This window comes from Protopterus annectens, chromosome 2.part1 (assembly GCF_019279795.1).
Source record: "Protopterus annectens isolate FY-2018-M chromosome 2.part1, PAN1.0, whole genome shotgun sequence".
In the NCBI taxonomy this organism is placed as follows: Eukaryota; Metazoa; Chordata; order Ceratodontiformes; family Protopteridae; genus Protopterus; species Protopterus annectens.
In genome coordinates, this window is record NC_056729.1 from 1,440,525,508 (window position 1) to 1,440,548,588 (window position 23,081).

A 23,081-nucleotide genomic window follows, 5' to 3' on the forward strand; every position below is an offset into this window, starting at 1 on the left:
AACAGATCTGCAACATTTGTCCTGGAAAACAGCTTTCCTTCTGGCTATCACTTCAGCTCGTAGGGTTTCTGAACTACAGGCCCACATGGCGGTGCAGCCCTTCCTCATCTTCCATCAGGACAGGGTTTCCCTTCGTAACAACCCATCTTTTATGCCAAAAGTGGTATCCAGGTAGCCTTAAATCAAGCCATACACCTACCTACCTTTTATCCTAACCCTCAAAACAAAGGGGAGAGGCTGCTTCACACTTTAGACATCCATAGGCAGCTACGTTATTATTTGGACAGAACAAAGTCCTTCAGGAAATCAGAACAACTTTTTGTGTCCTATGCCGTAGGGGCTCAAGGGAAACCAGTTACCAAACAGACCATTTCCAAGTGGATTGGCCACTGCATACGGTTTTGTTATTCCTATCATGGGAAATCTGTCCCTACTGGTATCAGATCTCACTCCACCAGGGCCACAGCCACCTCTACAGCCTTCCACAGAGGCGTTCCTACTAAGGATATTTTGGAGGCAGCCACTTGGAGTTCTGTGCATACCTTCAAAAAACACTACCACCTACCCTTATATTCCAGAACAAGAGCAGGCTTTGCCACTGTTGTTTTGCAGGGCATTCTGGCTCAACCCAGTTCCTCATAGTACCTACCACCCTATGCATAGCTTTGGGACTCTACCCATCTGTGATTACTGCAGCTGTATGCACGATGAACATAGTACAGTTTTGTACCTACCATAAATGTAGATGTTCGAGTGCTAATACAGCTGCAGTACAGGTTTCCTCCTCCTTCCCCACTTGGTAAAGGCATGGGGCCTAACAACCTCTTCATACCACCTGACTGGGTTATCCTGCTATGTTTTATTTGCTTGCTTACACTGATTTTGCATTACATTGCATTGCCTGCATATGTAGATAAGCCTTATTTATGTATTGCCTTCCTTTTGGGGGCACCTGACATCTGGGGCAAGAAAGACTGAAGAACATGGCGTCGGCTGTGTCTTATATACTCTGGCCTTACTGACGTCAGAAGAGTAAGCGACGACAACCGACGCCGGACCAAGACTTTGGAATTCGGCCGACCGAGGGACCGCCTGACGGCGGAAAACCCATCTGTGATTACTGCAGCTTTATTAGCACTCGAACATCTACATTTATGGTAGGTACAAAACTGTACTTTTCTACCTTGACATGAGTCTAGAAAATCAGACCAGTTATTTTTTTTCCTTTTCAGGTCTAACTTTGGGAAAACCTGTCTCAAAATTTACCTTGTCAAGATGGCTAAGAGATTGTGTTAACTTGTGGCGGTTGTGATTTATAAATGAAGGTATCTGCACCTGTACAAGCGTATTCCACCAGATCAATAGCCACCTCAGCTGTTTTCCATTCCAGGGCATCCATGGATGAAATATGTGCAGCCACAGCATGGGCTACTCCACATATCTTTATCACTCATTACAAATTGATTATGGTCTCCAGGGGAGGAGCATCCTTTGGCTCTATGGTGCTCAGGAATAACCTTCCATAAGGCCACCCAGGACCTAAAGTAGCTGGGGACTCTGTCCCATTCATCAAAAATGAATGAAGACTTACAATATCAGATAAAGGAGGAGGATTGGACATTTGTTCTGGGAACCTATATGTTTCATCTTGTACATGGTTTCTAGCTTGTATACTGTTGTTCTGCAATACATTTTGGCTACAAACTCAATCTGAGGTAATGGAGATGGGCATTGTGGGTAGAGTCTTAGCTTGAGATTTTTTTGGCTGGCACGAGCTGTATAATAGCCAAGCCCAAGGATCGGAACTGAGTCTGATTCATCAAGAGTGAATGAAGATCGACAACACAGATGGAATGTTATGGTAAGTTTATAACTTCTTTTTAGTTTTGTTTTGGAAATGCTTGCGTTTTGTGCAAAAGGTTCATTGAGGTTAGCATTCTATCCAGGTTAACAAATTGAACTAAGTTAGTCCTGCTAGGCTAGTAGCTTCTTTACAGGGGAGAACCGAAGTGATATGTATATTACTAGGGGAAATTTGGCCAGGGTATTGGGGAACTTCCTCCTGCCCTCTTAAGTAGGTGCCGTGGGATCTTTTGCATTCACCTTAGCTGCCATCAACTCAGGCAGATGGGGCCACAGTTTAACATCTCATCTGAAGGCCAACACACAGGGATGCAGCACTTCCTATGCTGCATTGCAGTGTCAGCAATCTTTCTACTTTATATTGGAATAGAACCCACAGCCTTCTATATCAAAGGCAAGTGTGCTACCTTTTGCTCCACTGACACTGACTTTACTCACACCAAAAGCCCTTTTCTCTAGAAGATGTGCAGTTTTTTTTTTTTTTTTTTTTTTTTTTGTAAGTAATTGTTTTCTTTTGCTTGCGTCTAGAACCACAAGGTTGCGTCAGATGTTCATCGTGCATACAGCTGCAGTCATAACAGATGGGTTCTCCTGCCATCAGGCGGGTCCTCGGTCGGCCGAATTCCAAAGTCTAGGTCCGGCGTCAGTTGTCGTCGCTTCTTCCCTGACGTCAGTGCGCCAGGGGTATAAAAGAACCAGGCGACGCCATTTTCTTCAGTCTTTCTTGCTGCGCGGTGCCCAAAGCAGAAGCAGTTCGCAAGTGCCAGTCGGCCAGCTCCTGAAATTACGAAAATTTTGCAACCGAAGTCTTCTTGAAAGCTAAGTACCCGTTGAAACTTTTCTTGCCTCAGACCGATGTCAGACAAAGTTAATAATTGTATTTCTTGTGGGAAGCAAATACCGCATAAGGATTTTCATTCCCTCTGCATTCCTTGCTTAGGCCCAGACCACGACGTCTCGGTCTGTCGTTTTTGTGCTACATTCAACAAATGCACCATTAAGCGTCGGGCGGAGTTCGCCCAGCACTATTTTGGCAAAATATTTAACTATATTATGTCGTCGGATACTCCGACTCCAGTTTTGTCTAAAAAACGCAAAGATAAGGACCGACACACGAGGTCCGCGGCCTATACCGACACCACACCAAAGCCGACTACAGGTGGTCCGGTTCTCAGCAAGGCGCCTACGCAGCCCCTGCCTACCGACGACACTTATTTGGCGGTGTCTTCTGTGCCAGTCGCAGGCACCTCGGCCCACACCCCAACTACAGATACCGAAGCCACTCTTGGTGGTGAATCTCAAAATGTAGACAGGTCTGGCTCCTCTCAAGGTGTCTTCAGACCTTCCTCTTCTTTTTCTATCAAGGCTTTCACTAAGTCTAAAGCAGCCATGCATCCTAAGAGACAAGCTCCACAGGGCCCTTCTCCAGGCCCCATGCCTAAAAAACAGATGCTTAAAATGGCTGAGGATTTGATTACTCTTATCAGGGGTTCTCAACCCCCCTTGGACAAAAGGCCCAGAGTGGAGGAAGAATCCCCCTCCTCTGACCAGGCCTCCATTATTTCAGAGCACTCTGATGATCAGGAACATTCTTACTCCCCTTTTGAAGATTCTGATGCTGAAGAGTCCATTCCCTCCGTCTCCCCCCCCCCCCCCCCAGAGGATTACTCATTTGGGAAACCTTGCATACCTTAAGGGAACACTTCCACTGGGAAGGCCAAGAGTACTCAGATTCCAAGAAAAGGCTTAGGGATTTTCTCTTGCTACCTCAGCACAGGCCTCTGGCTATACCTCCTGTCTTAGACATGCTAGATGATGTGTACTCGGAGGCCTGCCTTAACCCGGATTCTTTACCTCCAGCCCTAGTCAAGCCTGACAGGTACTACCGGGTTCCTGACTCACACCATTTTTTATACAAAAGCCATGCGGCTGACCCAGAAACTATCTCACAGGGCCCCAAGGGAATTAAGGCCTCCACTGCTAAATACCCATTACCTTCGAGAGAGATTCCAGATCCTTAGAAAGGTGGGAAAAAGGTATACACCTCGCCACCTTAACCATGAGGGCATTAAACTGCCAGTTCCATATGCTAAAGTACCAACAGTTTCTGTTATCACAGTTGAGAAGTAAAATGTCACAACCTGAACAACCAGACTTGAAGGAGTTGCAGGATTTGATGCATAGTGCAGAACAAGTGGGTAAACATACCTTACAATGTGGTTTTGATGCTCTAGAGGCCTCATGTAGAGCTGCTGTTACAGGATCAGTCATACGTAGGCATGCCTGGCTCAAGGAGCAAACCTTACCAGATCATGTCAAAGCTAAATTACTAAATGCCCCTCTTCAAAAGGATGTATTATTTGGTGTTAAAGCTGAGGAGGTATTAAAGAAAATGGAGGAAAAGGCTAAATCAATGCAAACAGTGAAAGATTTCCTACAGGTACAACCTCCACGTTTCAGTAGAAATTGGCCTTCCAAAAATTGGTCCTTTCCAGCCACGGACAGACCCCAAAGAGGTAAATACAGGCGCCCGAGGGGCAGGGGGCAACCTCAAGGTTCGTTTAGAGGCAGACAATGGCAAGCTCCTACACAAAGAGGTGGTGAGGATAGTTCGCAGCCATTCAGAAAGCAAGCCCAATGACTTTCCCCTTTGCATGCCAAGCAAGGCTCAAATGGCAGCACCCTTAGGCGGAAAACTGGCATTATTTTCAAAAAATTGGCATATTGTCACAAAAGACAAATGGATCCTGGACATTATAAACAGAGGCTACAGATTCCATTTTCACACCCTTCCAAAAATGAGAGGCATGCCAAACCTGCCACACAATCAAAGGGCAGAGGCACAAAGACAAATTTCAGATCTCATGGACATGAAAGCTATTCAAGAGGTACCTACTCACAAACAAGGTCAAGGTTTTTATTCCAGACTATTCCTGGTACCAAGGAAAGGAAAAGATTGGAGACCTAGCAGCTTCTTCCCATGCTGGGCAAGGAGTCTTGGCTGGTAACATTGGACCTCAAGGAGGCATACCTGCATGTCCCAATCAGACAAAATTGCAGAAGATACCTCAGATTTCTTGCAGGTTCAACCCATTATCAATTCTCTGCATTGCCCTTTTGCTTATCTACTGCGCCCAGAGTATTCACGAAATGCCTGGCATCAGTAATTGCCTACTGCAGACTTCAAGGGATACAAATATACCCATATTTGGACGACTGCCTGATCCAAGCGGACAGCAAGCACATACTTCTGAAACATCTGGCTTTTGTAATAATGTTGTTGAATTCTCTGGGATACACAGTCAACAAAAAGAAATCAAGGCTAATACCCTCTCAGAAAATAATTTTCCTGGGTGCCAACTTGGACACAAACACCCAGATGGCCTACCTCACGCCAGAGAAGCAGGGGCAACTAACTCAATACTTCAGAACACTAGCAAATTTCACCAGGCTGACTGCAAGGAAAATCCTGCAGGCTCTGGGATTCATGGCATCTTGCATCCTACTAATCCCATGTGCAAAGCTGCATATGAGGAAACTTCAATGGTACCTGAAAAACCTATGGTCTCAACACAGCCACAGCTTGGAAACAATAATACCACTAATTCCATGTCTTCAAAAGGAATTTCTGCGGTGGGCTCAAGCATGCCAAAGAAACACAGGTCTCCCATTCTGCAAGCCTCAAGCAAATCAAGTCATCACAACAGACGCCTCGGACTATGCCTGGGGGGGCGCACATGTCAGATCGGTGCATTCAGGGCAAATGGTCCCAAAAAGAAAAGCACCTTCACATCAATCAAAAGGAAATGCTAGCAGTAATAAATGCTATTATAGCTTTCAAGACCTTCTGCATCCAGGTCAACTATTGATAAGGACAGACAACACCACAGTAATGTGGTACATAAACAAACAGGGAGGAACCCATTCACACCCCCTATGCAGGCTGGCCATGTCACTTTGGAACATGGCTCTGGAATTACAAATCGAACTTCAAGCACAGTACTTGCCAGGCAAGGAAAGCACGCTGGCAGACAACCTAAGCAGAAATATGACAGATCCACACAAATGGAAGTTGCATCCTCAAGTTTTTACAGAGATAATTCAAGCATGGGGAAGGCCAGACATAGATCTCTTTGCCTCCCACAAAATCACCAATTGACAAAATTCTGCTCAAGGACTTTTCATCCACAGGCCTGGAGAGCTCTCTCTTTCAGTTGGACAACAATGACAGTTTATGCCTTTCCACCTCTTCCTCTGCTGCCCAAAGTTCTATTAAAAACCAGAGCAGACAGACCAAAGATGATTCTCATTGCTCCAGACTGGCCAAGACAGCACTGGTACCCACTCCTGAGGAGCCAGGCGCATTCCCTCCATGGACCCTACCTCTAATGCCTCTTCTTCTGACTCAGCACAGCTTCAAACTCTTCACAGTCAGCTGAAAACACTCAATCTGGCATGGAAGATTCCTTAACATCACAACAGACCCTACTCTCGAAGGAGGTGCAGGATGTCATTTTGGAGGCCAGAAGGCCGTCTACTAGAAAAGCTTACTCCAAAATGGAAGCGGTTTTGTGCCTGGAATGAGAAAAAGGGCCAGAATCCTGGAAAACTGAATTTACCTCAAATATTACAGTATCTAGCTGAGCTGCTAAGCAGTGGACTTTCATTCTCCTCCATCAAAATCCATGCCTTAGCCATTTCTGCAGAATACAACACTGATCCACCTTTATTCTCTCATCCCCTCTTAAGACAGTTGCTCAGAGGGGCTAAGAATATAAACCCCCAAGGAAACAACTAATACCTGCTTGGGATCTCAATTTCATTCTAGAAAAGCTGACCTTGCCTCCTTTTGAGCCAGCTGCCTCAACAGATTTGCAATATTTGTCCTGGAAAACAGCTTTTCTTCTGGCTATCACCTCAGCTCGTAGGGTATCGGAACTACAAGCCCTCATGGCTGTGCAGCCTTTTATCATCTTCCATCAGGACAGAGTTTCCTTACGAACCAACCCGTCCTTTATGCCAAAGGTGGTATCCAGGGTAGCTTTGAATCAGGCTATACACTTACCTACCTTTTACCCTAATCCTCAAAACAAAGGGAGAGACTACTACATTCCTTGGACATCCACAGACAGCTGCGTTATTATTTGGACAGAACAAAGCCTTTCAGAAAATCAGAACAGCTCTTTGTGTCCTATGCTATAGGAGCTCAAGGGAAGCCAGTTTCCAAACAGACAATCTCAAAATGGATAGCCCACTGCATACGCTTTTGTTACTCTTTTCATGGTAAAACTGTACCTGCAGGCATCAGATCTCACTCCACAAGGGCCACAGCTACCTCTGCAGCTTTCCTCAGAAGAGTTCCTACCAAAGATATTTTGGAAGCAGCCACTTGGAGTTCTGTGCATACCTTCTCCAAGCACTACCACCTACCATTATACTCCAAAACTAGAGCAGGCTTTGCCACTGCAGTCTTGCAGGGCATTCTGGCTCCTCCTAGTTCCACCTAGTGCCTACCACCCCTTTCTTAGCTTTGGGATTCTACCCATCTGTTATGACTGCAGCTGTATGCACGATGAACATAGTACAGTTTTGTACCTACCATAAATATAGATGTTTGAGTGCTAATACAGCTGCAGTCCAGGTTTCCCTCCCTCCTTCCCCTCTTGGGACAAGCCTATTGGCTAACACCTCCTCATACAACCTGATTGGGGTATTCTTTTATGGTGTATTTGCTTGCAACTACTGTATTTTGATTATATTGCATTACTTTATTACACAAATTTATGTATTGCCTTCCTTCTGGGGGCACCTGACATCTGGGGCAAGAAAAACTGAAGAAAATGGCGTTGGCTGGTTCTTTTATACCCCTGGCACTGACGTCAGGGAAGAAGCGACGACAACCGGCCGGACCTAGACTTTGGAATTCGGCCGACCGAGGACCCGCCTGACGGCAGGAGAACCCATCTGTTATGACTGCAGCTGTATTAGCACTCGAACATCTACATTTATGGTAGGTACAAAACTGTACTTTTCCTGTTTAGGCAGTATCCCTCCAGGAGCTGTCTGTCCCATCCATCATAAACCTCTCTTGCCACATTACTCATGGGGTGCAAAGCAGTCACTTACAGAATGTCATATAAGGTACTTTCAGGACTGAGAACAGTATTAGCAGCTTATTCTCAGGCAGTCGATTGGCAGCGTAGCTCATAATTAAATTGAACTGTGAATCTGATAATGTTTCATAGGTAAATAGTAGGCTATTATAAGGCTAGCCAGTAATCAGAAGTCAGTATCTGACCCTGCACCTTTTAATTATTTCAAACCTACTCCTCAAAATAAATATTAGGCTATCAGTCTGCAGACCGTTAAATGCCTAGCCAATATGTAGTGACCAAAGGGGAAACTCAACCCCTGCACCTTGTGTGTATGTGAGGTAAACACCATAACCATTATACCAATCCCCAATGGTAATGATTATACCCCATTTGTTAATCAGGTAGACCCACTGGAGACACAGTTTCTCTTCAGGGGTGACCCAGGAGCAGTGTCAGGTTAAGTGACTTACTTGGAGGCTTTGGGAATCAAATCAAGGACCACTGCAGGGTCTAAGTCTGGCAGCTCATTTTTTTAAAGCTCTGCGCCAAACTGCCAGACAGTATGATATAGGCCTTTTCTTGCATCCATCAGCATGACTTATGCTTAGTCTGCAGCACTGGCAAAACCAACTGGAAGAAAGGGAGAGTTATCCATTGCCTTTGTCACCAACCCCTTCAGCTGGTATGTACAATTTCCAGTCTGGGCCATGATGTGCACTGGCTGCCATGTATATTCAGTACCTTAACTAACCAGTCTTAAGCAGTGTGTGTGTAAAGCTCTTTAACACCTTTATTAAATTATCATTTAAGACATAGGCAAACATGTATTAATATAAAGGAAAACAAACCATATTAACTTGTTTCCAGTTACATAGCTTATACGTCATATATGTTTTTTTTATAAATATCAGTCCAACATTACATAAATTGCTCAATTCCTGCGTTCCCTTAAACCTTACTCCTCTTCCATAACCTTATCATGCATGTATTATTTGCTCCTTCCTTTTTCAAAGGATCCCACTTTGAGTTCTTTTATCTCTGTTAAAATATTCAGTACTTCAAATACAGTTGGTTTATACTTTGATTTCCATTTTCTTGTAACTGCTTTTTTGGCAGACACCAGAATTAAACTTTTCAAAGCCTTAATATGTCTAGGCAATTCAGATCCCATGTCCCAGCTCAGAAGAATCATTTTCTTAGTTACAGCCATTTGCTCACCCAATATTTCTGACAGAGTACTCCGTAGGGATTTTTTTTTTAAGTCTGTCAAATTATTATAGTCGCAGAACATATGTTCCCACTTGTGTGTAAAGCACTTTGAGACAGAATGTTTTCCTTTTATTTGCTGTCCAGAACTGTTTTTGGCTATATGTGTCTCTCAAGGCATGGGACTGGTGGTATCTAATAACCACCATCTTCTCTTCATGCTTTTGTACTAGTGTCCAACTAAGTGCTGAGGGGACTGAGCTAATAATTTCTTCTCCAGATTGCTTCTAGCACACCCCAGTACTACTACAGAGAGCCTTTACAAATGCTTTTGGTAAAACAGTGGCACACACCTGATTTTTGTCTCTGGTTGTGCTAAGGGCTGGGAAAGTGTTTTCTTATTGTAAAAGCAGAAGCTAGCTTAGTTTGTGAAAGTATGGACACCAGTATATTACTGTATTTCTATTCAGTTTACATCTAGCAACTCTCGGTTACTAATCATTTACTAAGCTCTTATTTCATTGTTTGGAAACAAATGAAATTTTTAATGTGTGTCGAGATATATGCTCTCTTCTTTGTTATTCTGTTTGCCAATTCTTCCTTCATGGGGTACAGTGAGCTTGGAATGATACTACACGTATTAGACATGTTTGCTCAGCATAATATATATTGATAGTAATGTAAACTGTCTGTAGAATTGAACCACAGTCTCCTATATTTGCTTTATGCTGTTAACTTTATGTGATGATGAACTTTTCACACTAGCAATTCTTTTCTTCCAGAAACTGTCTCAGGACGTATTGAAAGAAATTGAAAGCAAACCCAGACTGTATAATGGCTTGGTATTTGAAAAGAAGAAACCAGTTCCATTAAAATTGTATACACCCAAGATAAAAGAAGTGTAAGTTTGATTTGTGCTCTTTTAAATCTTATCATTAACATACAGTGGATATGAAAAGTGTACAAACCCCTGTTAAAATGGCAGGTTTTTGTGACATAAAAATGAGACCACAATAAATTATTTCAAAACTTTTCCCACCTTTAATGTGACCTATAACCTGTACAATTCAATTGAAAAACAAACAAATCTGTTAGGGGGAAATGTAAAAAATAAAAAACGTACTAAGCTGGTTGCATAAGTGTGCACACCTTTAAACTAATACTTTGTTGAAACACCTTTTGATTTAATTACAGCATTCAATCTTCTCGGGTACACAACTGCCATCAATTAAAGAGACCTTGATTGACCCCAAATAAAGTTCAGCTGTCCTAGTAGGATTTTTCTGACATTTACTTAGTTGCCTGCTACAGCAAAAGCCATGGTTCGTAGAGAGCTTACAAAGCATCAAAGGGATCTCATTGTTGAAAGGTATCAGTCAGAAGAGTACAAAAAATATCCACAGCATTGGATATACCATGGAAGACGGTCTCCAAAAAATGGAGAAAATATGGGACAACAGTGACGTTGCAAAAAACTGGACATCCCTCCAAAATTGATGAAAAGATAAGACGAAAACTGGTCAGGGAGACTGCGAAGAGAACTACAGCAACACTGAAGGAGCTGCAGGAATTTCTGGGAAATACTGGTTGTGTACATGTGACAACAATCTCCCATATTCTCCATATGTCTGGACTTTGGGGTTGGGTTGCAAGATGGAAGCCTTTTCTTACACAGAAAAACATCCAGGCCTGGCTAAAATTTGCAAAACAGTATATCAAGTCTCCCAAAAGCATGTGGGAAAATGTGTTATGGTCTGAGACCAAGGTTGAACTTTTTGGACACAAATCTAAAAGGAAAGTTTGGTGCAAAAATAACACTTCCCTTCACCAAAAGAACACCATCCCCACGGTGAAGCATGGTGGTGGCAGTATCATGCTTTGAGGTTGTTTTTCTTCAGCTGGAACTGGGGCTTTAGTCAAGGTGGAGGGAGTTATGAACAGTTCCAAATACCAGTCACTTTTGGCCCAAAACCTTCAGGCATCTGCTAGAAAGCTGAAGATGAAGAGGAATTTCACCTTTCAGCACAATAATGACCCCAAGCATACATCCAAATCAACAAAAGAATGGCTTCACCAGAAGAAAACGAAAGTTTTAGAATGGCCCAGCCAGAGCCCAGACCTAAATCCAATATTAAATCTGTGGGATGACCTGAAGAGGGCTGTGCACAAGAGAGGCCCTCGCAATTTGACAGATTTGGAGCACTTTTGCAAGGAAGAGTGGGCAAATATTGCCAAATCAAGATGTGCCATGCTGATAGACTCCTACCCAAGAAGACTGAATGCTGTAATTAAATCAAAATTTGCTTCAACAAAGTATTAGTTTAAGGGTGTGCACACTTATGCAACAAGCTTATTGTATTTTTTTTTTATTTATATTTTTCCCGTAACAGATTTGTTTGTTTTTCAATTTAATTGTACAGGTTATAGGTCACATTAAAGATTGAAATGATTTACTGTGGTCTCATTTTTTTATATCACAAAAACCTGGCATTTTAACAAGGGTGTGTACACTTTCCACTGTAGGTAAGGTCTGAGATGTGTAGGACCCATTTCAGCTAAACAGCAGCTAGGTACCCGTCTTAAAAGTGATTATTTTTCATATTATTTTCCAGATATGTATGCATGTTAAATGTGTACCTAAATTTGAATTATGTATAAATTCTGGTTTGTGAAGTTATTACTTTGTGGGGCTCTTAGCACTGGGATGATATTCTCATTTGAAGTTGCTGTCAGCATAAATTCTTATTGTCTAGGTACCACACCTGGGAAGGTGCAAGCTTTCTGTTGGCATACTCGTACGTTATGACATTACATGCCAGATCTAGGAGGGCATGTCCAGCCTCCAGGCCACTCCGTTTTTTTCTTTCACTGGCATTTCATATCCTCAGTCACAGCATACTTCACTACAGACTCCCATGTTCCATGCCAGAAAACTCATCACATTACCAGCCAGGACCTGCAGCACCAATCGTCACAAGTGCCAGTGACTCCAGTTTGCAAATGAGTAGACCCAAGAACTTGATACATACATACATACAAATATTTCAAGCATGGGCATTAATCCCCTTCTAGCCTGCCAATATACTAAAACAGTTGTTCCCACAATACGTGTCCAAGCTGTTCTGAAAAATATCTAAACTCGTGCATGCTTTAATGTTGTTTGGTAGTCTTATTACTTGCTTCATCTGCTCTCTCCAAGAACCAGTTAGTACTCTTCTCATTCTTATACATAGGTTGCCTGATGATTCTGTAGTACTATTTGATAACCCCAACCATTCCCAGAGGTAGTTGTCTCTAAATGCCCTGTATGCCCGAATAAGGTCTTCTCTTAAATATCTATGTGAGAACACTGTACAAGTTCAGATATTGTATTCTTTTATAACTTACATTTTCACATTCATAGATGCCCTTTGTATATTTCCACTGTACTCTTTCCAGTTTATTCATGCTTTTTTTAAGTTTTCCATATTGTTATTCCATACTCTTTGGTCTAATGTAACTAACAAACAGTGACTTCTTCATTTCTGGTTTCCTAGGCTTTGTAAATCTTTATATAGAGCCTATGGTTCTATAACTCTCGTTAACCAATTGGTTGATATGATTAGAAAAACTCAAAGGTGGAGCTACCCATATATCCAGATCCTTAAATGAATCTACAGTTTCAATCACTGTGTGCTGTAATAATTATTCACCCATCAATTTGTATCTCCCAAATTCCATATGCTTAGTTTTTGATGTACCTATCAGCATATTGTTCTCCTGTGCCAAATGGTCAATTTAGTCAATTTGCAGACATGCCCTATGTGTAACACATGTAATCAGTTTACCCAATTTCAAGTCATCTGTATACAGACTGTAGAACATCTTAGATGAAAAAAGATGGATCTGAACTATACAACCTTAACAAGTATGGGCCTAGGACAGAGCCCTGTGTGACTCTTTGATTGTAACCTCAAATTTCACTTGTCCAGCCAGTTCATAGGTTCATAGATTAGTACTAAGCTAACTGCCCTTGCGAGCCATTTTAAGCTTAGCCAATTATCCCTTGTGAGATTCAAATCCTGCACCTTGTGTTTGTAAGGCAAAGACCTTAACCATTAGGCCACCCTCCTATGATACTTGCCATGTCCTGTTTGTAAGCCATGCAGCTAATCATCTTATCAAGACTACATCAGTATCTAGTTGTTCTAATTTATTGATCAATGTTGTGTATATAACCCTGTCAAATACTGAAGTTAAATCTGTATAAGTAACATCACAGCATAGTATTTAATTCATAGCTGTTATTATATTGTTACAGAACGTCATGTTACAGATGGTAATAGATCTGTTTTCAACATATGCATGTTGATGTATGGTTTCAAGTCCCAAACTTTCCAGTTCTGACAATAATTTAGCCAGTATTACCTTCTCAGTTATTTTCAAGTAAACTTAAAGGAAAACTCTGCCCTCTCACACAGTTTAACTCAGTCTTTAGGTTTCTTTCCTCCTTACAGTATGGTTCCAGCATTGTGTACGTACCAGAAATGCACTTGTACTTTTTAAAACTTTTGATCTGATGTTGTTGATCTTCATTCATCCATGACAGATGGGTCTCTGTTCCGTCCTCGGAACCGACTCGGCTAATATAGCAAGCTCGTGCCAGACAAAAACTCTCGAGCTAAGGTTACCCATAGTTCCCCTCTCTTCATCGCCTCAGATCTTGTTTGCCACTTAGAGTATCAAGACGTGTCAGGCCAGTGCTCAAGCTAAGTGTTTCTTGTTTTCTCTAAATATTGACCTTTTGCCTTTATAATCACTTATAACACCTTTACTCTTAGTCAGATACACCTTTTGATATTTTACTTCTGGTGCGAGTGAAAATTTCCTGCAATTTTAACCTTTCTGGTATTTCTCAGTACCATCATTGTTATAGCCCCTCCCTTTACCCTTTGGTATTTTATATATACCATCGTTGGTATTCCTTCCTCCTTTCTATTGCCCACTTGGGTGTTTCTCTCCTTTACCATTGTTGGTAATTTAAAAAAAAAAAGGATCCTTTCTTTCTGCGTGTGTGTGCGTGTCTGTGGCCTTTCGTGACAGTATATCTTTACTACTGTTGAATTGCTGTTGGCATTGTTGTTTGGATATTAGTATAATAATGGACAAAAAGGGCACTACTGGTTTCAAACAGTGTGATAAATGTAGCAGGAAGATGCCAAACTGTGATGGCCATCTCTCCTGTTTCTATTTCCTGGAGGGTACCACACTTAAAAGTTCAACCCCCATGCAAGCTCTTTAAGGGCTTTAGTGCCCGTACCTTAGCCGAATGCAAGAATAAACTAATTCTGAAGGTTTTTTTAAAAAACCCTTTCTCAGAGGCTTTATCTGAGGCGGAGGTTTGAAGCCCTCCTAAAAAAGAGTCTAAGAGGAGGAGCCAGTCAGTACCATCGTCTTCTCATCCTTAGGAATCAAAAGCCACTGAGGCCCAGGTTCATATGGAACCGAAAGCAAAAATTGCTAAACTAGCTTCGACGCCTGTGTCGGCACCAGAGTCTAAAACTCCATCTACAGTGCTATCCTTGACCACGGAGCCTACAATGACTACTTCTCCCATGGCACCGACATCTTCCACGGTACCACAGACCTTCTCAGCACCAAAAATAGTCTCTCCATTAAAACTGGTCACTTCTCCCCTTCATCACAACCGTCCAGTCCTTTGACCATGGTGCTGAAGGTTGACACAGTAGCCAGGACCAGATATTCTTCGTCAGTTGATCCATGTGCTGGACATCAGCTAAGTCCTTTCCTTGATCGGCCCGAGTCTCCATCGGAGATGTCAACTCGTTCCACCAGGAGTCTTTCGGAGCTCAACTTAGTGAGACTTGTGGATCAGTTCCTAGCGACAGAGGCATCCCAACTCCATCTAAAACCTCCCTCCCCACCCGGAGCCCAGGACATTTCTCCACAGACTCCAACATATGTTCATCCTTCAACCTCCCCACAGGTTTTGGAGTCCTTGATGCCAATGACTACCCCGGGGCCAGCTTCTTCGGTTCCACTGGTGGATCTTGCCATGGTTCCAGATCCTACCCTGTGGTCCATGGCTCACTCGGAGCCAACCCACCTTTGAGACGGTGACTAGTCTGTTGGCACCGTGAACCCTAGTACGGCACCGATTTCTTTCTACAGCGCCATGTATGGTTCTGGTTGCTCTGGCAGCTCGAGTCCTCTCGCGGCTCCTTCCCTGGAGGTGGGCTCGTCGGAGCGGGGTGTGACCCGGTTTTGAGGTTGTCCTCTGTTCCGGGCTCCCATCCCTCTTCGGGTGGGTCTGCCTTTCAGGTTATGGATAGGGCACTGGCCTCAGCAGGTTCACAACTGTCCCCGTCGGTGCCTGAATTCCACCAAGCTGGGACATCAAGCACAGGAGCAGCAAGATACCCTACTGCAGGGCCCCCTCTCTTCTGATCTTCTGAGTCCTGTTCAGATGCCCCCCCCAAAGAGCCACTATATAAGAGATCGTGCAAGAGGAAACATGTTGACTCCCCTGAGGAGTCTCTCACTGAGGATACTGATTACAATGAGGGGAAGGGTCGCCACGGTCGCCGCCTGAGGATGTCTCCTTTTGGAGACATACTGAAGATGCTGAAACAGAGTGGCGACTCAAAGCCCACCAACCCTTCTGAGGAATCTGTATTCTTGCAGGCGTTCTATGCTCGACCTTCTACTTTCTGGGTGACACCACCTGCAGAGGAGTTAGTCAAGCTCATCATGCCACTTGGAGGACTTCTGATACTGTTGAGCCAATCCCAGGGAGACTGGGCAAAATACTCTTCCCTCCCAGAGGATCAGCCACATTTGTCCCTAGGCTTGGCAGTAGATGCTATTGTGGTGGTGGCAGCCACGAAGAAAGAACTCGCAGAGGAGAGTTCTGCTGTCCATGCACCAAACAGGGAGTCTTAGATGGTGGACAAGTTAGGGAAGCGGGTTTATGCCTCATCGAATTTGCCATTCGGTCATTACAGCATACCTGGACTTGGCTAAGGCCTTCGACACAATACCCCACTCAGGCATCATAGTTAAGCTAAACAGCTTAAAAGTAAACCCCTATGTCACTAGATGGGTTGCAAACTGGCTAAAGGACAGAACCCATAAAGTTAAAATCGCTGGAGCAATGTCAGACTCAAAGCCAGTCACAAGTGGTGTCCCACAGGGATCTGTCCTGGGACACCTCTCATTATTTCTCAGATGTTAAAGCAATCATGGGAGGGCTGTGGCTGACCCATTATGACTGCAAACTAGGTGCCATAGTCGATACACCAGCTGACACACTACAAAAGGCCTCACTGAAGCGGACAACTGGTGCCGTAGTCTGGCCTTAAACTAAATGCCAAAAATGTGTAGTCATCCCTTTGGAAAAACAAAGTACCCACAAATTATCACATAGACAGCAACCCACTGAGTGTAATCAGAGACCTGGGGACCCAAGTAGACAGCGACCTCTCATTTGACACTGCCAAAGTGGTTAGAAAAGCATTCTACCTTGCACACCTCATCATGAAGGAATTCACATCCAGATCCAAGGATGTCATTGTACCCTTATATTCTTCCCTCATCAGACCCATGATTGAATACAATGCCCCATTTGGTATGTACCTCACCGGCACTTGCAACAGCTGGAGAGACCACAGAAGTACCTCACCAAAAGGGATCAAGGGTCTCCAACATATGTCTTATTCCTCTATTCAGTGGCATACGCCTGCTCAGGGGTGATCTCTGCCTGACGACAAGGCCACGCCCAATCAGGATTTGATGGACATGCTCCACCTCAAAAATCCAAATCCATCAGGACCACGAGCTAAAGACTTAAACCTCGGCACAAGTATGAATAGGACATGCTGGAGGGATAGATTCATAACCCAAAGGCTTCCCATGCTTTGGAATAGGATCCCAGTTCATATTAGGCAGAGCCCCTCACTGACTCTCTTCAAGAGAAATCTTGATGAGTGGATGGAGGGGTCACATCTGTGTCACTGCTAGACAGGGGCACAGTAAACTAATTCTATTATATAAGGGGACCTTCATTGTGTCACTACTAGACAGAGGCACAGTATTCTAGATTTATTCTGTACATTTTTGTACCATTTCATGGGGTGGCAAAAGCCACATCACTATGGCTAGGCTTACAAATGCCCCAGGGCAGATAGCCTAGTACTATACTATGAAACTACTTGGCACATTTTACCTGTCTCCAGAGAGACCTGATCACGGAACTCTCAGAAGCTTTGGCAGGAGCTGTGTCTGATGAGTTACGTGACAAAGTTGCCTCACAGCTTGCCACCCTGGAATCTATATCTAATTTGTCCATGCGGTTGATTTCCCATACAACTGTAGGGGTGGCCAGAGCAGGTGGTGCAGGCATTGTCATGAGCTGTCACGCCAAGATGCGACTTTGTGGACCCATTCAAGTCTTCCTTCATCAGCGCTCCTGTTGACGTCTCTCCTGTTTTCAGTCCAAAGGTTAAAAACGCACTCAGGTGTGAGAAGGACAGCAAGACCCTATCTGCTGTGGGCATATGTTTTTCCACTCCCCAACGTTCCTAATCTAGGAATTAGGAAAGATGTGGTTCAGGAAATCCTAAGGGCCTTTCAGTGACGCACGTGGTGAGTTTTCCCCCCTGGGGCAGAGGGTGGAACTCATCAGGGAGATGTCCCCCCCCAGGGCAGGGGGGGGGGTACATGTAATCAGGGGTCCAAAGATTCTTTTTCTGGGAAGCCCTACCAGCGCTCCTGAAGAGTGGCCAAATTGCTTGCCTCTGGAGGCAGTCGGAGGACAATTTTCTCTACACCACTTAGCCTGGCATTCCATAATGACAGATTCTTGGGTCCGGACTATAATTATCAGAGGTTATCACATCCCCTTTGATCTTTACCCGAGGCCGCAAAGGCGAATCCGCAACGTTCCACCCAGTCAGAGGGACGTAGCAGCACAAGATATCCAAAAGCTGCTCCAAAAAAAGAGTCATCCAATTAGTCCCACCAGGCCAAATAGAATCTGGATTTTACTCAAAGTTCTTTTAGTGTGAAAAAAGGCAGAGGACTTGAGGCCAGTTTTAGATCTCAACATCCTAAACAAATTTGTCAGACAAACCAAATTATGGATTGTCACGGTTCAGTCTATCCTCCCATTTCTGGAGAAAGATGACTGGATGTGCTTGATAGAGCTCCAGGACATGTGTTACCACATAAAAATGGACAAACACTTCAGGAAATATCTCCACTTCCAGCTGGGAGCCACTCACTACCAATTTTGAGCACTGCCCTTTGGTCTCCACAGCCTCCAGAGTGTTCACTAAATGTATGGCAGTGGTAATAGCTCACCTAAGACTACAGGGATTCTGAGTGTTTCCATATCTGGACAATTGGCTTCTTACTGCACCCACCAAGCATTTACTGCTTCACGCCTTGCACTATACTCTACAGCTAGCAAGCTAATTAGGGATCTCAGTAAACAGGGAAGTCAAAACCAGTTTGTGCTCAATGCCTAGAATTTATAGGAGCAACATTTATCACAAGGTCTTGCCTGGTCGCCCTACCACTTCACAGGCTTCAGAGACGAAGATCTCAGCTCCAAGTGATACTCAGTCAGGACAAACTCCCAGCTCATTTAGTCCTTCATCTGCTAGGATTAATGGTAGCAATGATTACTATACTTCCTGTAGCACGACTACACGTGAGATTGCTACAGTGGCTCCTAGCATCACAGTGGTCCCTGTTGACGCATCCTGTGTCTCATCCGATCGGCATAACAAACTGCTGCAGGCAGGATCTCTGTTGGTGGATGAAACCAGAAATGGAATTATGGAGTCATCTCTTCTCACCCCCTCAACCCAAGGTCGTAGTAACCACGGATGCATCCCTGATGGGGGGGGGGGGGGGGCATTTTCAGAGAAAGACAGTCCAAGGTGCTTGGTCCCCTCTAGAGGCCAATTTGCATAACAGTGTCCTAGAACTGAGGGTGGTGCTTCTGGCATTGCAAGCATTCCACTCTGCCCTCCTGTTGGGGACAATTGCTGTCCAATCAGACAATATGTCAGTCGTCTGGTACATCAACAAACAAGGAGGAACCAGATCTACCTGTTGTGTCAGGAGGCCATGAGAATTTGGCAGTGGGCGATAGCCTCCAACTGCTTTCTGGTAGCAATGCACATTCCTGAGAATTACAAAGTGATGAGGACAAACTGAGCAGATGTATTCTCCTGCCTCAAGAGTGGTCCCTCAATCCAGTGGTAGTGGCGGAGGTCTTCCATCGCTGGGGTCAGACTTATTTGCATCCCCCACCAACCACAAATGTAGCAGCTACTTTGCCCTGATTCCCCCTCAGGGGGAGTCCACAAGGGATGCTCTAGTACATGAATGGCCCCCCAGGACTACTGTATGCCTTTCCTCTGATACCACAGTTTCTAAAGAAGACTCTTAGGTTGAGACGCAAAGTAATCCTCATTGCACCCTATTGGCCCCTGGCACTAGGGTTACCACCTGCCCCACTTTGCGAGGGACAGTCCCTCTTTGGGCAGATGTTCTTCGTGTTTCACTGTTGCAGTCATTACATTTGGGTTATCCTGCTGGCAGGTTGCCCTCAGTCGGCCTGAATTCCAAAGTCTTGGGTCCTGCGTCAATTGCTGTCACCTCTTCCCTGATGTCAGGGGTATAAAAGATGCAGCCGACGCCATTTTATTCAGTCTTTCTTGCTGCGCGGTGCCCGAAGCAGAAGCAGTTCGCAAGTGCCGGTCGGCCAACTCCTGAGATTTTCATGTTCGAATTTCAGATCCGAAGTCTTCATTAAAAGCTAAGTACCCCGTTGGGGAAACTTTTTTCTTGCTCCAGACCAATGTCAGAAAAGGTTAATAATTGTATTTCTTGTGGGAAGCAAATACCTCATAAGGACTTTCATTCTTACTGTATTCCTTGCCTAGGCCCTGACCATGACGTTGCTAGTTGTCAGTTTTGTGCTAGATTTAACCAACGCACTATTAAGCGTCGGTACGATTTTGCATTGAGCTATTTTGGGTGAAGATTTAATTATACAATGTCGTCGGATAGCCATCCAACTACCGGAATTCACAAAAAACGCAAAGAAAAAGGCAACCGAGATCCAAAACCGACGAAGCTTCTCCTAAGCAAGTCGCCGGTTCTCAGTGAAGCGCTTTCGCAGCCCCTGACGCCCGCCACTTTAGAGTCGCAGGCCGCTACCTACTCCCACGTGGAGTCAGACAGGCCGCTGGAAACTCAAGGTATTGGAGCCTCGGAGATTATTCCCTCAGTTGGGTCTGGAGCCACTGAGCAGGCATCTGCTTCTGAGGGTGTATTCAGACCTAAACAATTATATATAAAATCGACTTCAAAGACTAAAACACCTTTAAACGCAAATAAACAAGTTCAGCAGCCACAAGGACAGGCCTCCATGCCTAAAAAACAGATGCTCAAAATGGCCGAAGATTTAATTACCTTGATCAGGGTTTCCCCTCCCCCTCCTGATAAGAGGCCTAGGCAAGAGACAGACTATGAATCTTCAGATCAGGTTTCCATTTCATCTGATTCCTCTTCTGATCACTAATATTCTCTTCCCCCCATGAGGATTCTGATGCTGAAGAATCAATTCCTTCAGCTTCTCCTCCTGAGGACTAGTCTTTTGGGGAAACCTTGCTTACCATGAGGGAGCACATCCACTGGGAGAGCCAAGATTTTTCAGAATCTAAGAAAAAGCTCAGAGACTTCCTTTTACTACCTCAACACAGGCCTCTAGCTATTCCACCTGTGTTGGACATTGTAGATGATGTGTTCTCGGAGTCTAGTCTGACCCCTGACTCTTTACCTCCAGCTCCTGTTAAGCCGGACAGATACTACAGGGTCCCTGACTCTCATAAATTCCTTTTCAAAAACCCTACTGCAGACCTAGAAACTATTTCTCAGGGTCCCAAAGGGGGTCAAGGCTTCTACTGCAAAAAACCCTTCCCACTCTGACAGGGATTCTAAGGCACTGGATAGATGGGGAAAAAAAGGTTTACACATCTGCTACTTTGGCTATAAGGGCCTTAAATTGCCAGTTTCATATGCTCAAATATCAGCAATATATCATGACACTGCTTAAACAGAAAATGATGGCAAATTCTGATTGTGCAGAAAACAAAGAAATGCAGGATTTATTGCATGCAGCTGAACAAGTTGGAAAGCATACTTTGCAATGTGGGTTTGATTATCTGGAGGCCTCCTGCAGGGCTGCTGTTACGGGTTCTGTCATTAGGAGGCATGCTTGGTTAAAGGAACAAACTCTGCTTGACCATGTTAAAGCAAAATTATTAGATGCTCCTTTACAACATGATACCTTGTTTGGTGTTAAGGCAGAAGAGGTGTTAAAGAAAATGGAGGACAAAGCTAAATCTATGCAAACGGTCAAGGATTTTTTACAGGTACAGCCACCTAGATTTAGCAGACACTGGCCTACAAAGAATTGGTCCTTTCCAGTCTCAGACAGACCTCAAAGGGGCAGATCCAGACGCCCTAGAGGCAGATCACAGACACAAGGATCCTACAGGCCTAAAGAGTGGAGTGTTTCTACCTCCAAAGGTGGAGAAGACAAAGCACAATCATACAGGAAACAGTCCCAATGACTTCCCCCTGCCTGCACCAAGCACTTATCTTTGGCAGCACCCTTAGGGGGAAAACTAGCACTTTTTTCACAAAATTGGCACATTATAACCCAGGACAAATGGTTTCCAGACATAGTGTCACAAGGCTACAAGTTTAATTTCCATACCCTGCCAAGGGAAAACGGTTGGCCAGACCTGCCAAAAAATCAATGGGCAGAGGCTCAAAAACAAGTTGCAGCTCTCATGGACATGAGGGCTATTCAGCAAGTGCCACAGCAAGAGCAGGGACAAGGAGTTTACTCAAGACTGTTCTTGGTACCCAGAAAGGACAAAGCATAGAGACCAGTACTGGACGTATCTATTCTAAACACTTTCCTGGATATACCAAAATTCAAGATGTTGACCGTACAACAGCTTCTGCTCATGCTGGGCAGCAAGGCTTGGCTCGTGACTTTAGACCTAAAAGAGGCATACCTGCATGTCCCAATCAGACAATCCTGCAGAAGATGCCTCAGATTCAAGGCTGGCTCAAAGCATTACCAATTCTCAGCACTGCCCTTTGGCTTATCTAGTGCGCCCATGTTCTTCACAAAGTGCCTGGCACCAGTAATTGCTTACTGCAGACAGAGGAATACAGATATATCCCTACATGGACGACTGCCTCATACAAGCAGAGAACAAGGACATTCTGCTACAGCATCTTACGTTTGTGATAAGACTTTTAACATGCCTAGGGTACACAGTCAATAAAAAGAAATCAAAACTAGTACCCTCTCGAGATAATATTCCTGGGTGCAAGCTTAAATACAACTACCCAGATGGCTTATCTCACTCCAGACAAACAAAGGCAACTGACTACTTATTTCAAGGAAATGGCAACAAAGGCCCAGCTATCTGCAAGAAAAATTCTGCAGGCTTTGGGCTTCATGGCATCCTGCATCTTACTAATTCCATATGCAAGACTGCATATGAGGAAAATTCAATGGTACCTAAAAAGTGTCTGGACACAACACTGCCACAGTCTGGAAACAATGATTGCTCTAATTCCCTGCCTGCAACAGGAGTTTCGATGGTGGGCAAAGGCTTGTCACCAAAACAAGGGACAGTGATTCTCTCTACCCCCAGCCAGGCAGAGCCTAACGATGGATGCATCAGATTATGCCTGGGGGGCACACATGGCAGGAAGAAGCATTCAGGGCACATGGTCCACAAACCAAAAGCATCTACATGTCAATCAAAAAGAGATGCTAGCTTTTCAAAATACCCTGACAGCCTTCAAGGACCTACT

The 23,081-nt window shown here is 44.2% G+C and overlaps 1 protein-coding gene across 2 annotated transcripts in view; it reads left to right on the plus strand.

Annotated features, from left to right (window-relative positions):
• The window catches only part of NOP14 (NOP14 nucleolar protein), a 1,083,467-nt gene that overhangs the window by 894,941 nt on the left and 165,445 nt on the right, over window positions 1–23,081 (plus strand). For both annotated transcript variants that reach the window (XM_044062921.1, XM_044062920.1), the window contains one exon: window positions 9,947–10,065. In XM_044062921.1, the coding sequence (XP_043918856.1) occupies window positions 9,947–10,065 (119 nt within the window). The remainder of the gene's footprint in view (window positions 1–9,946; window positions 10,066–23,081) is intronic.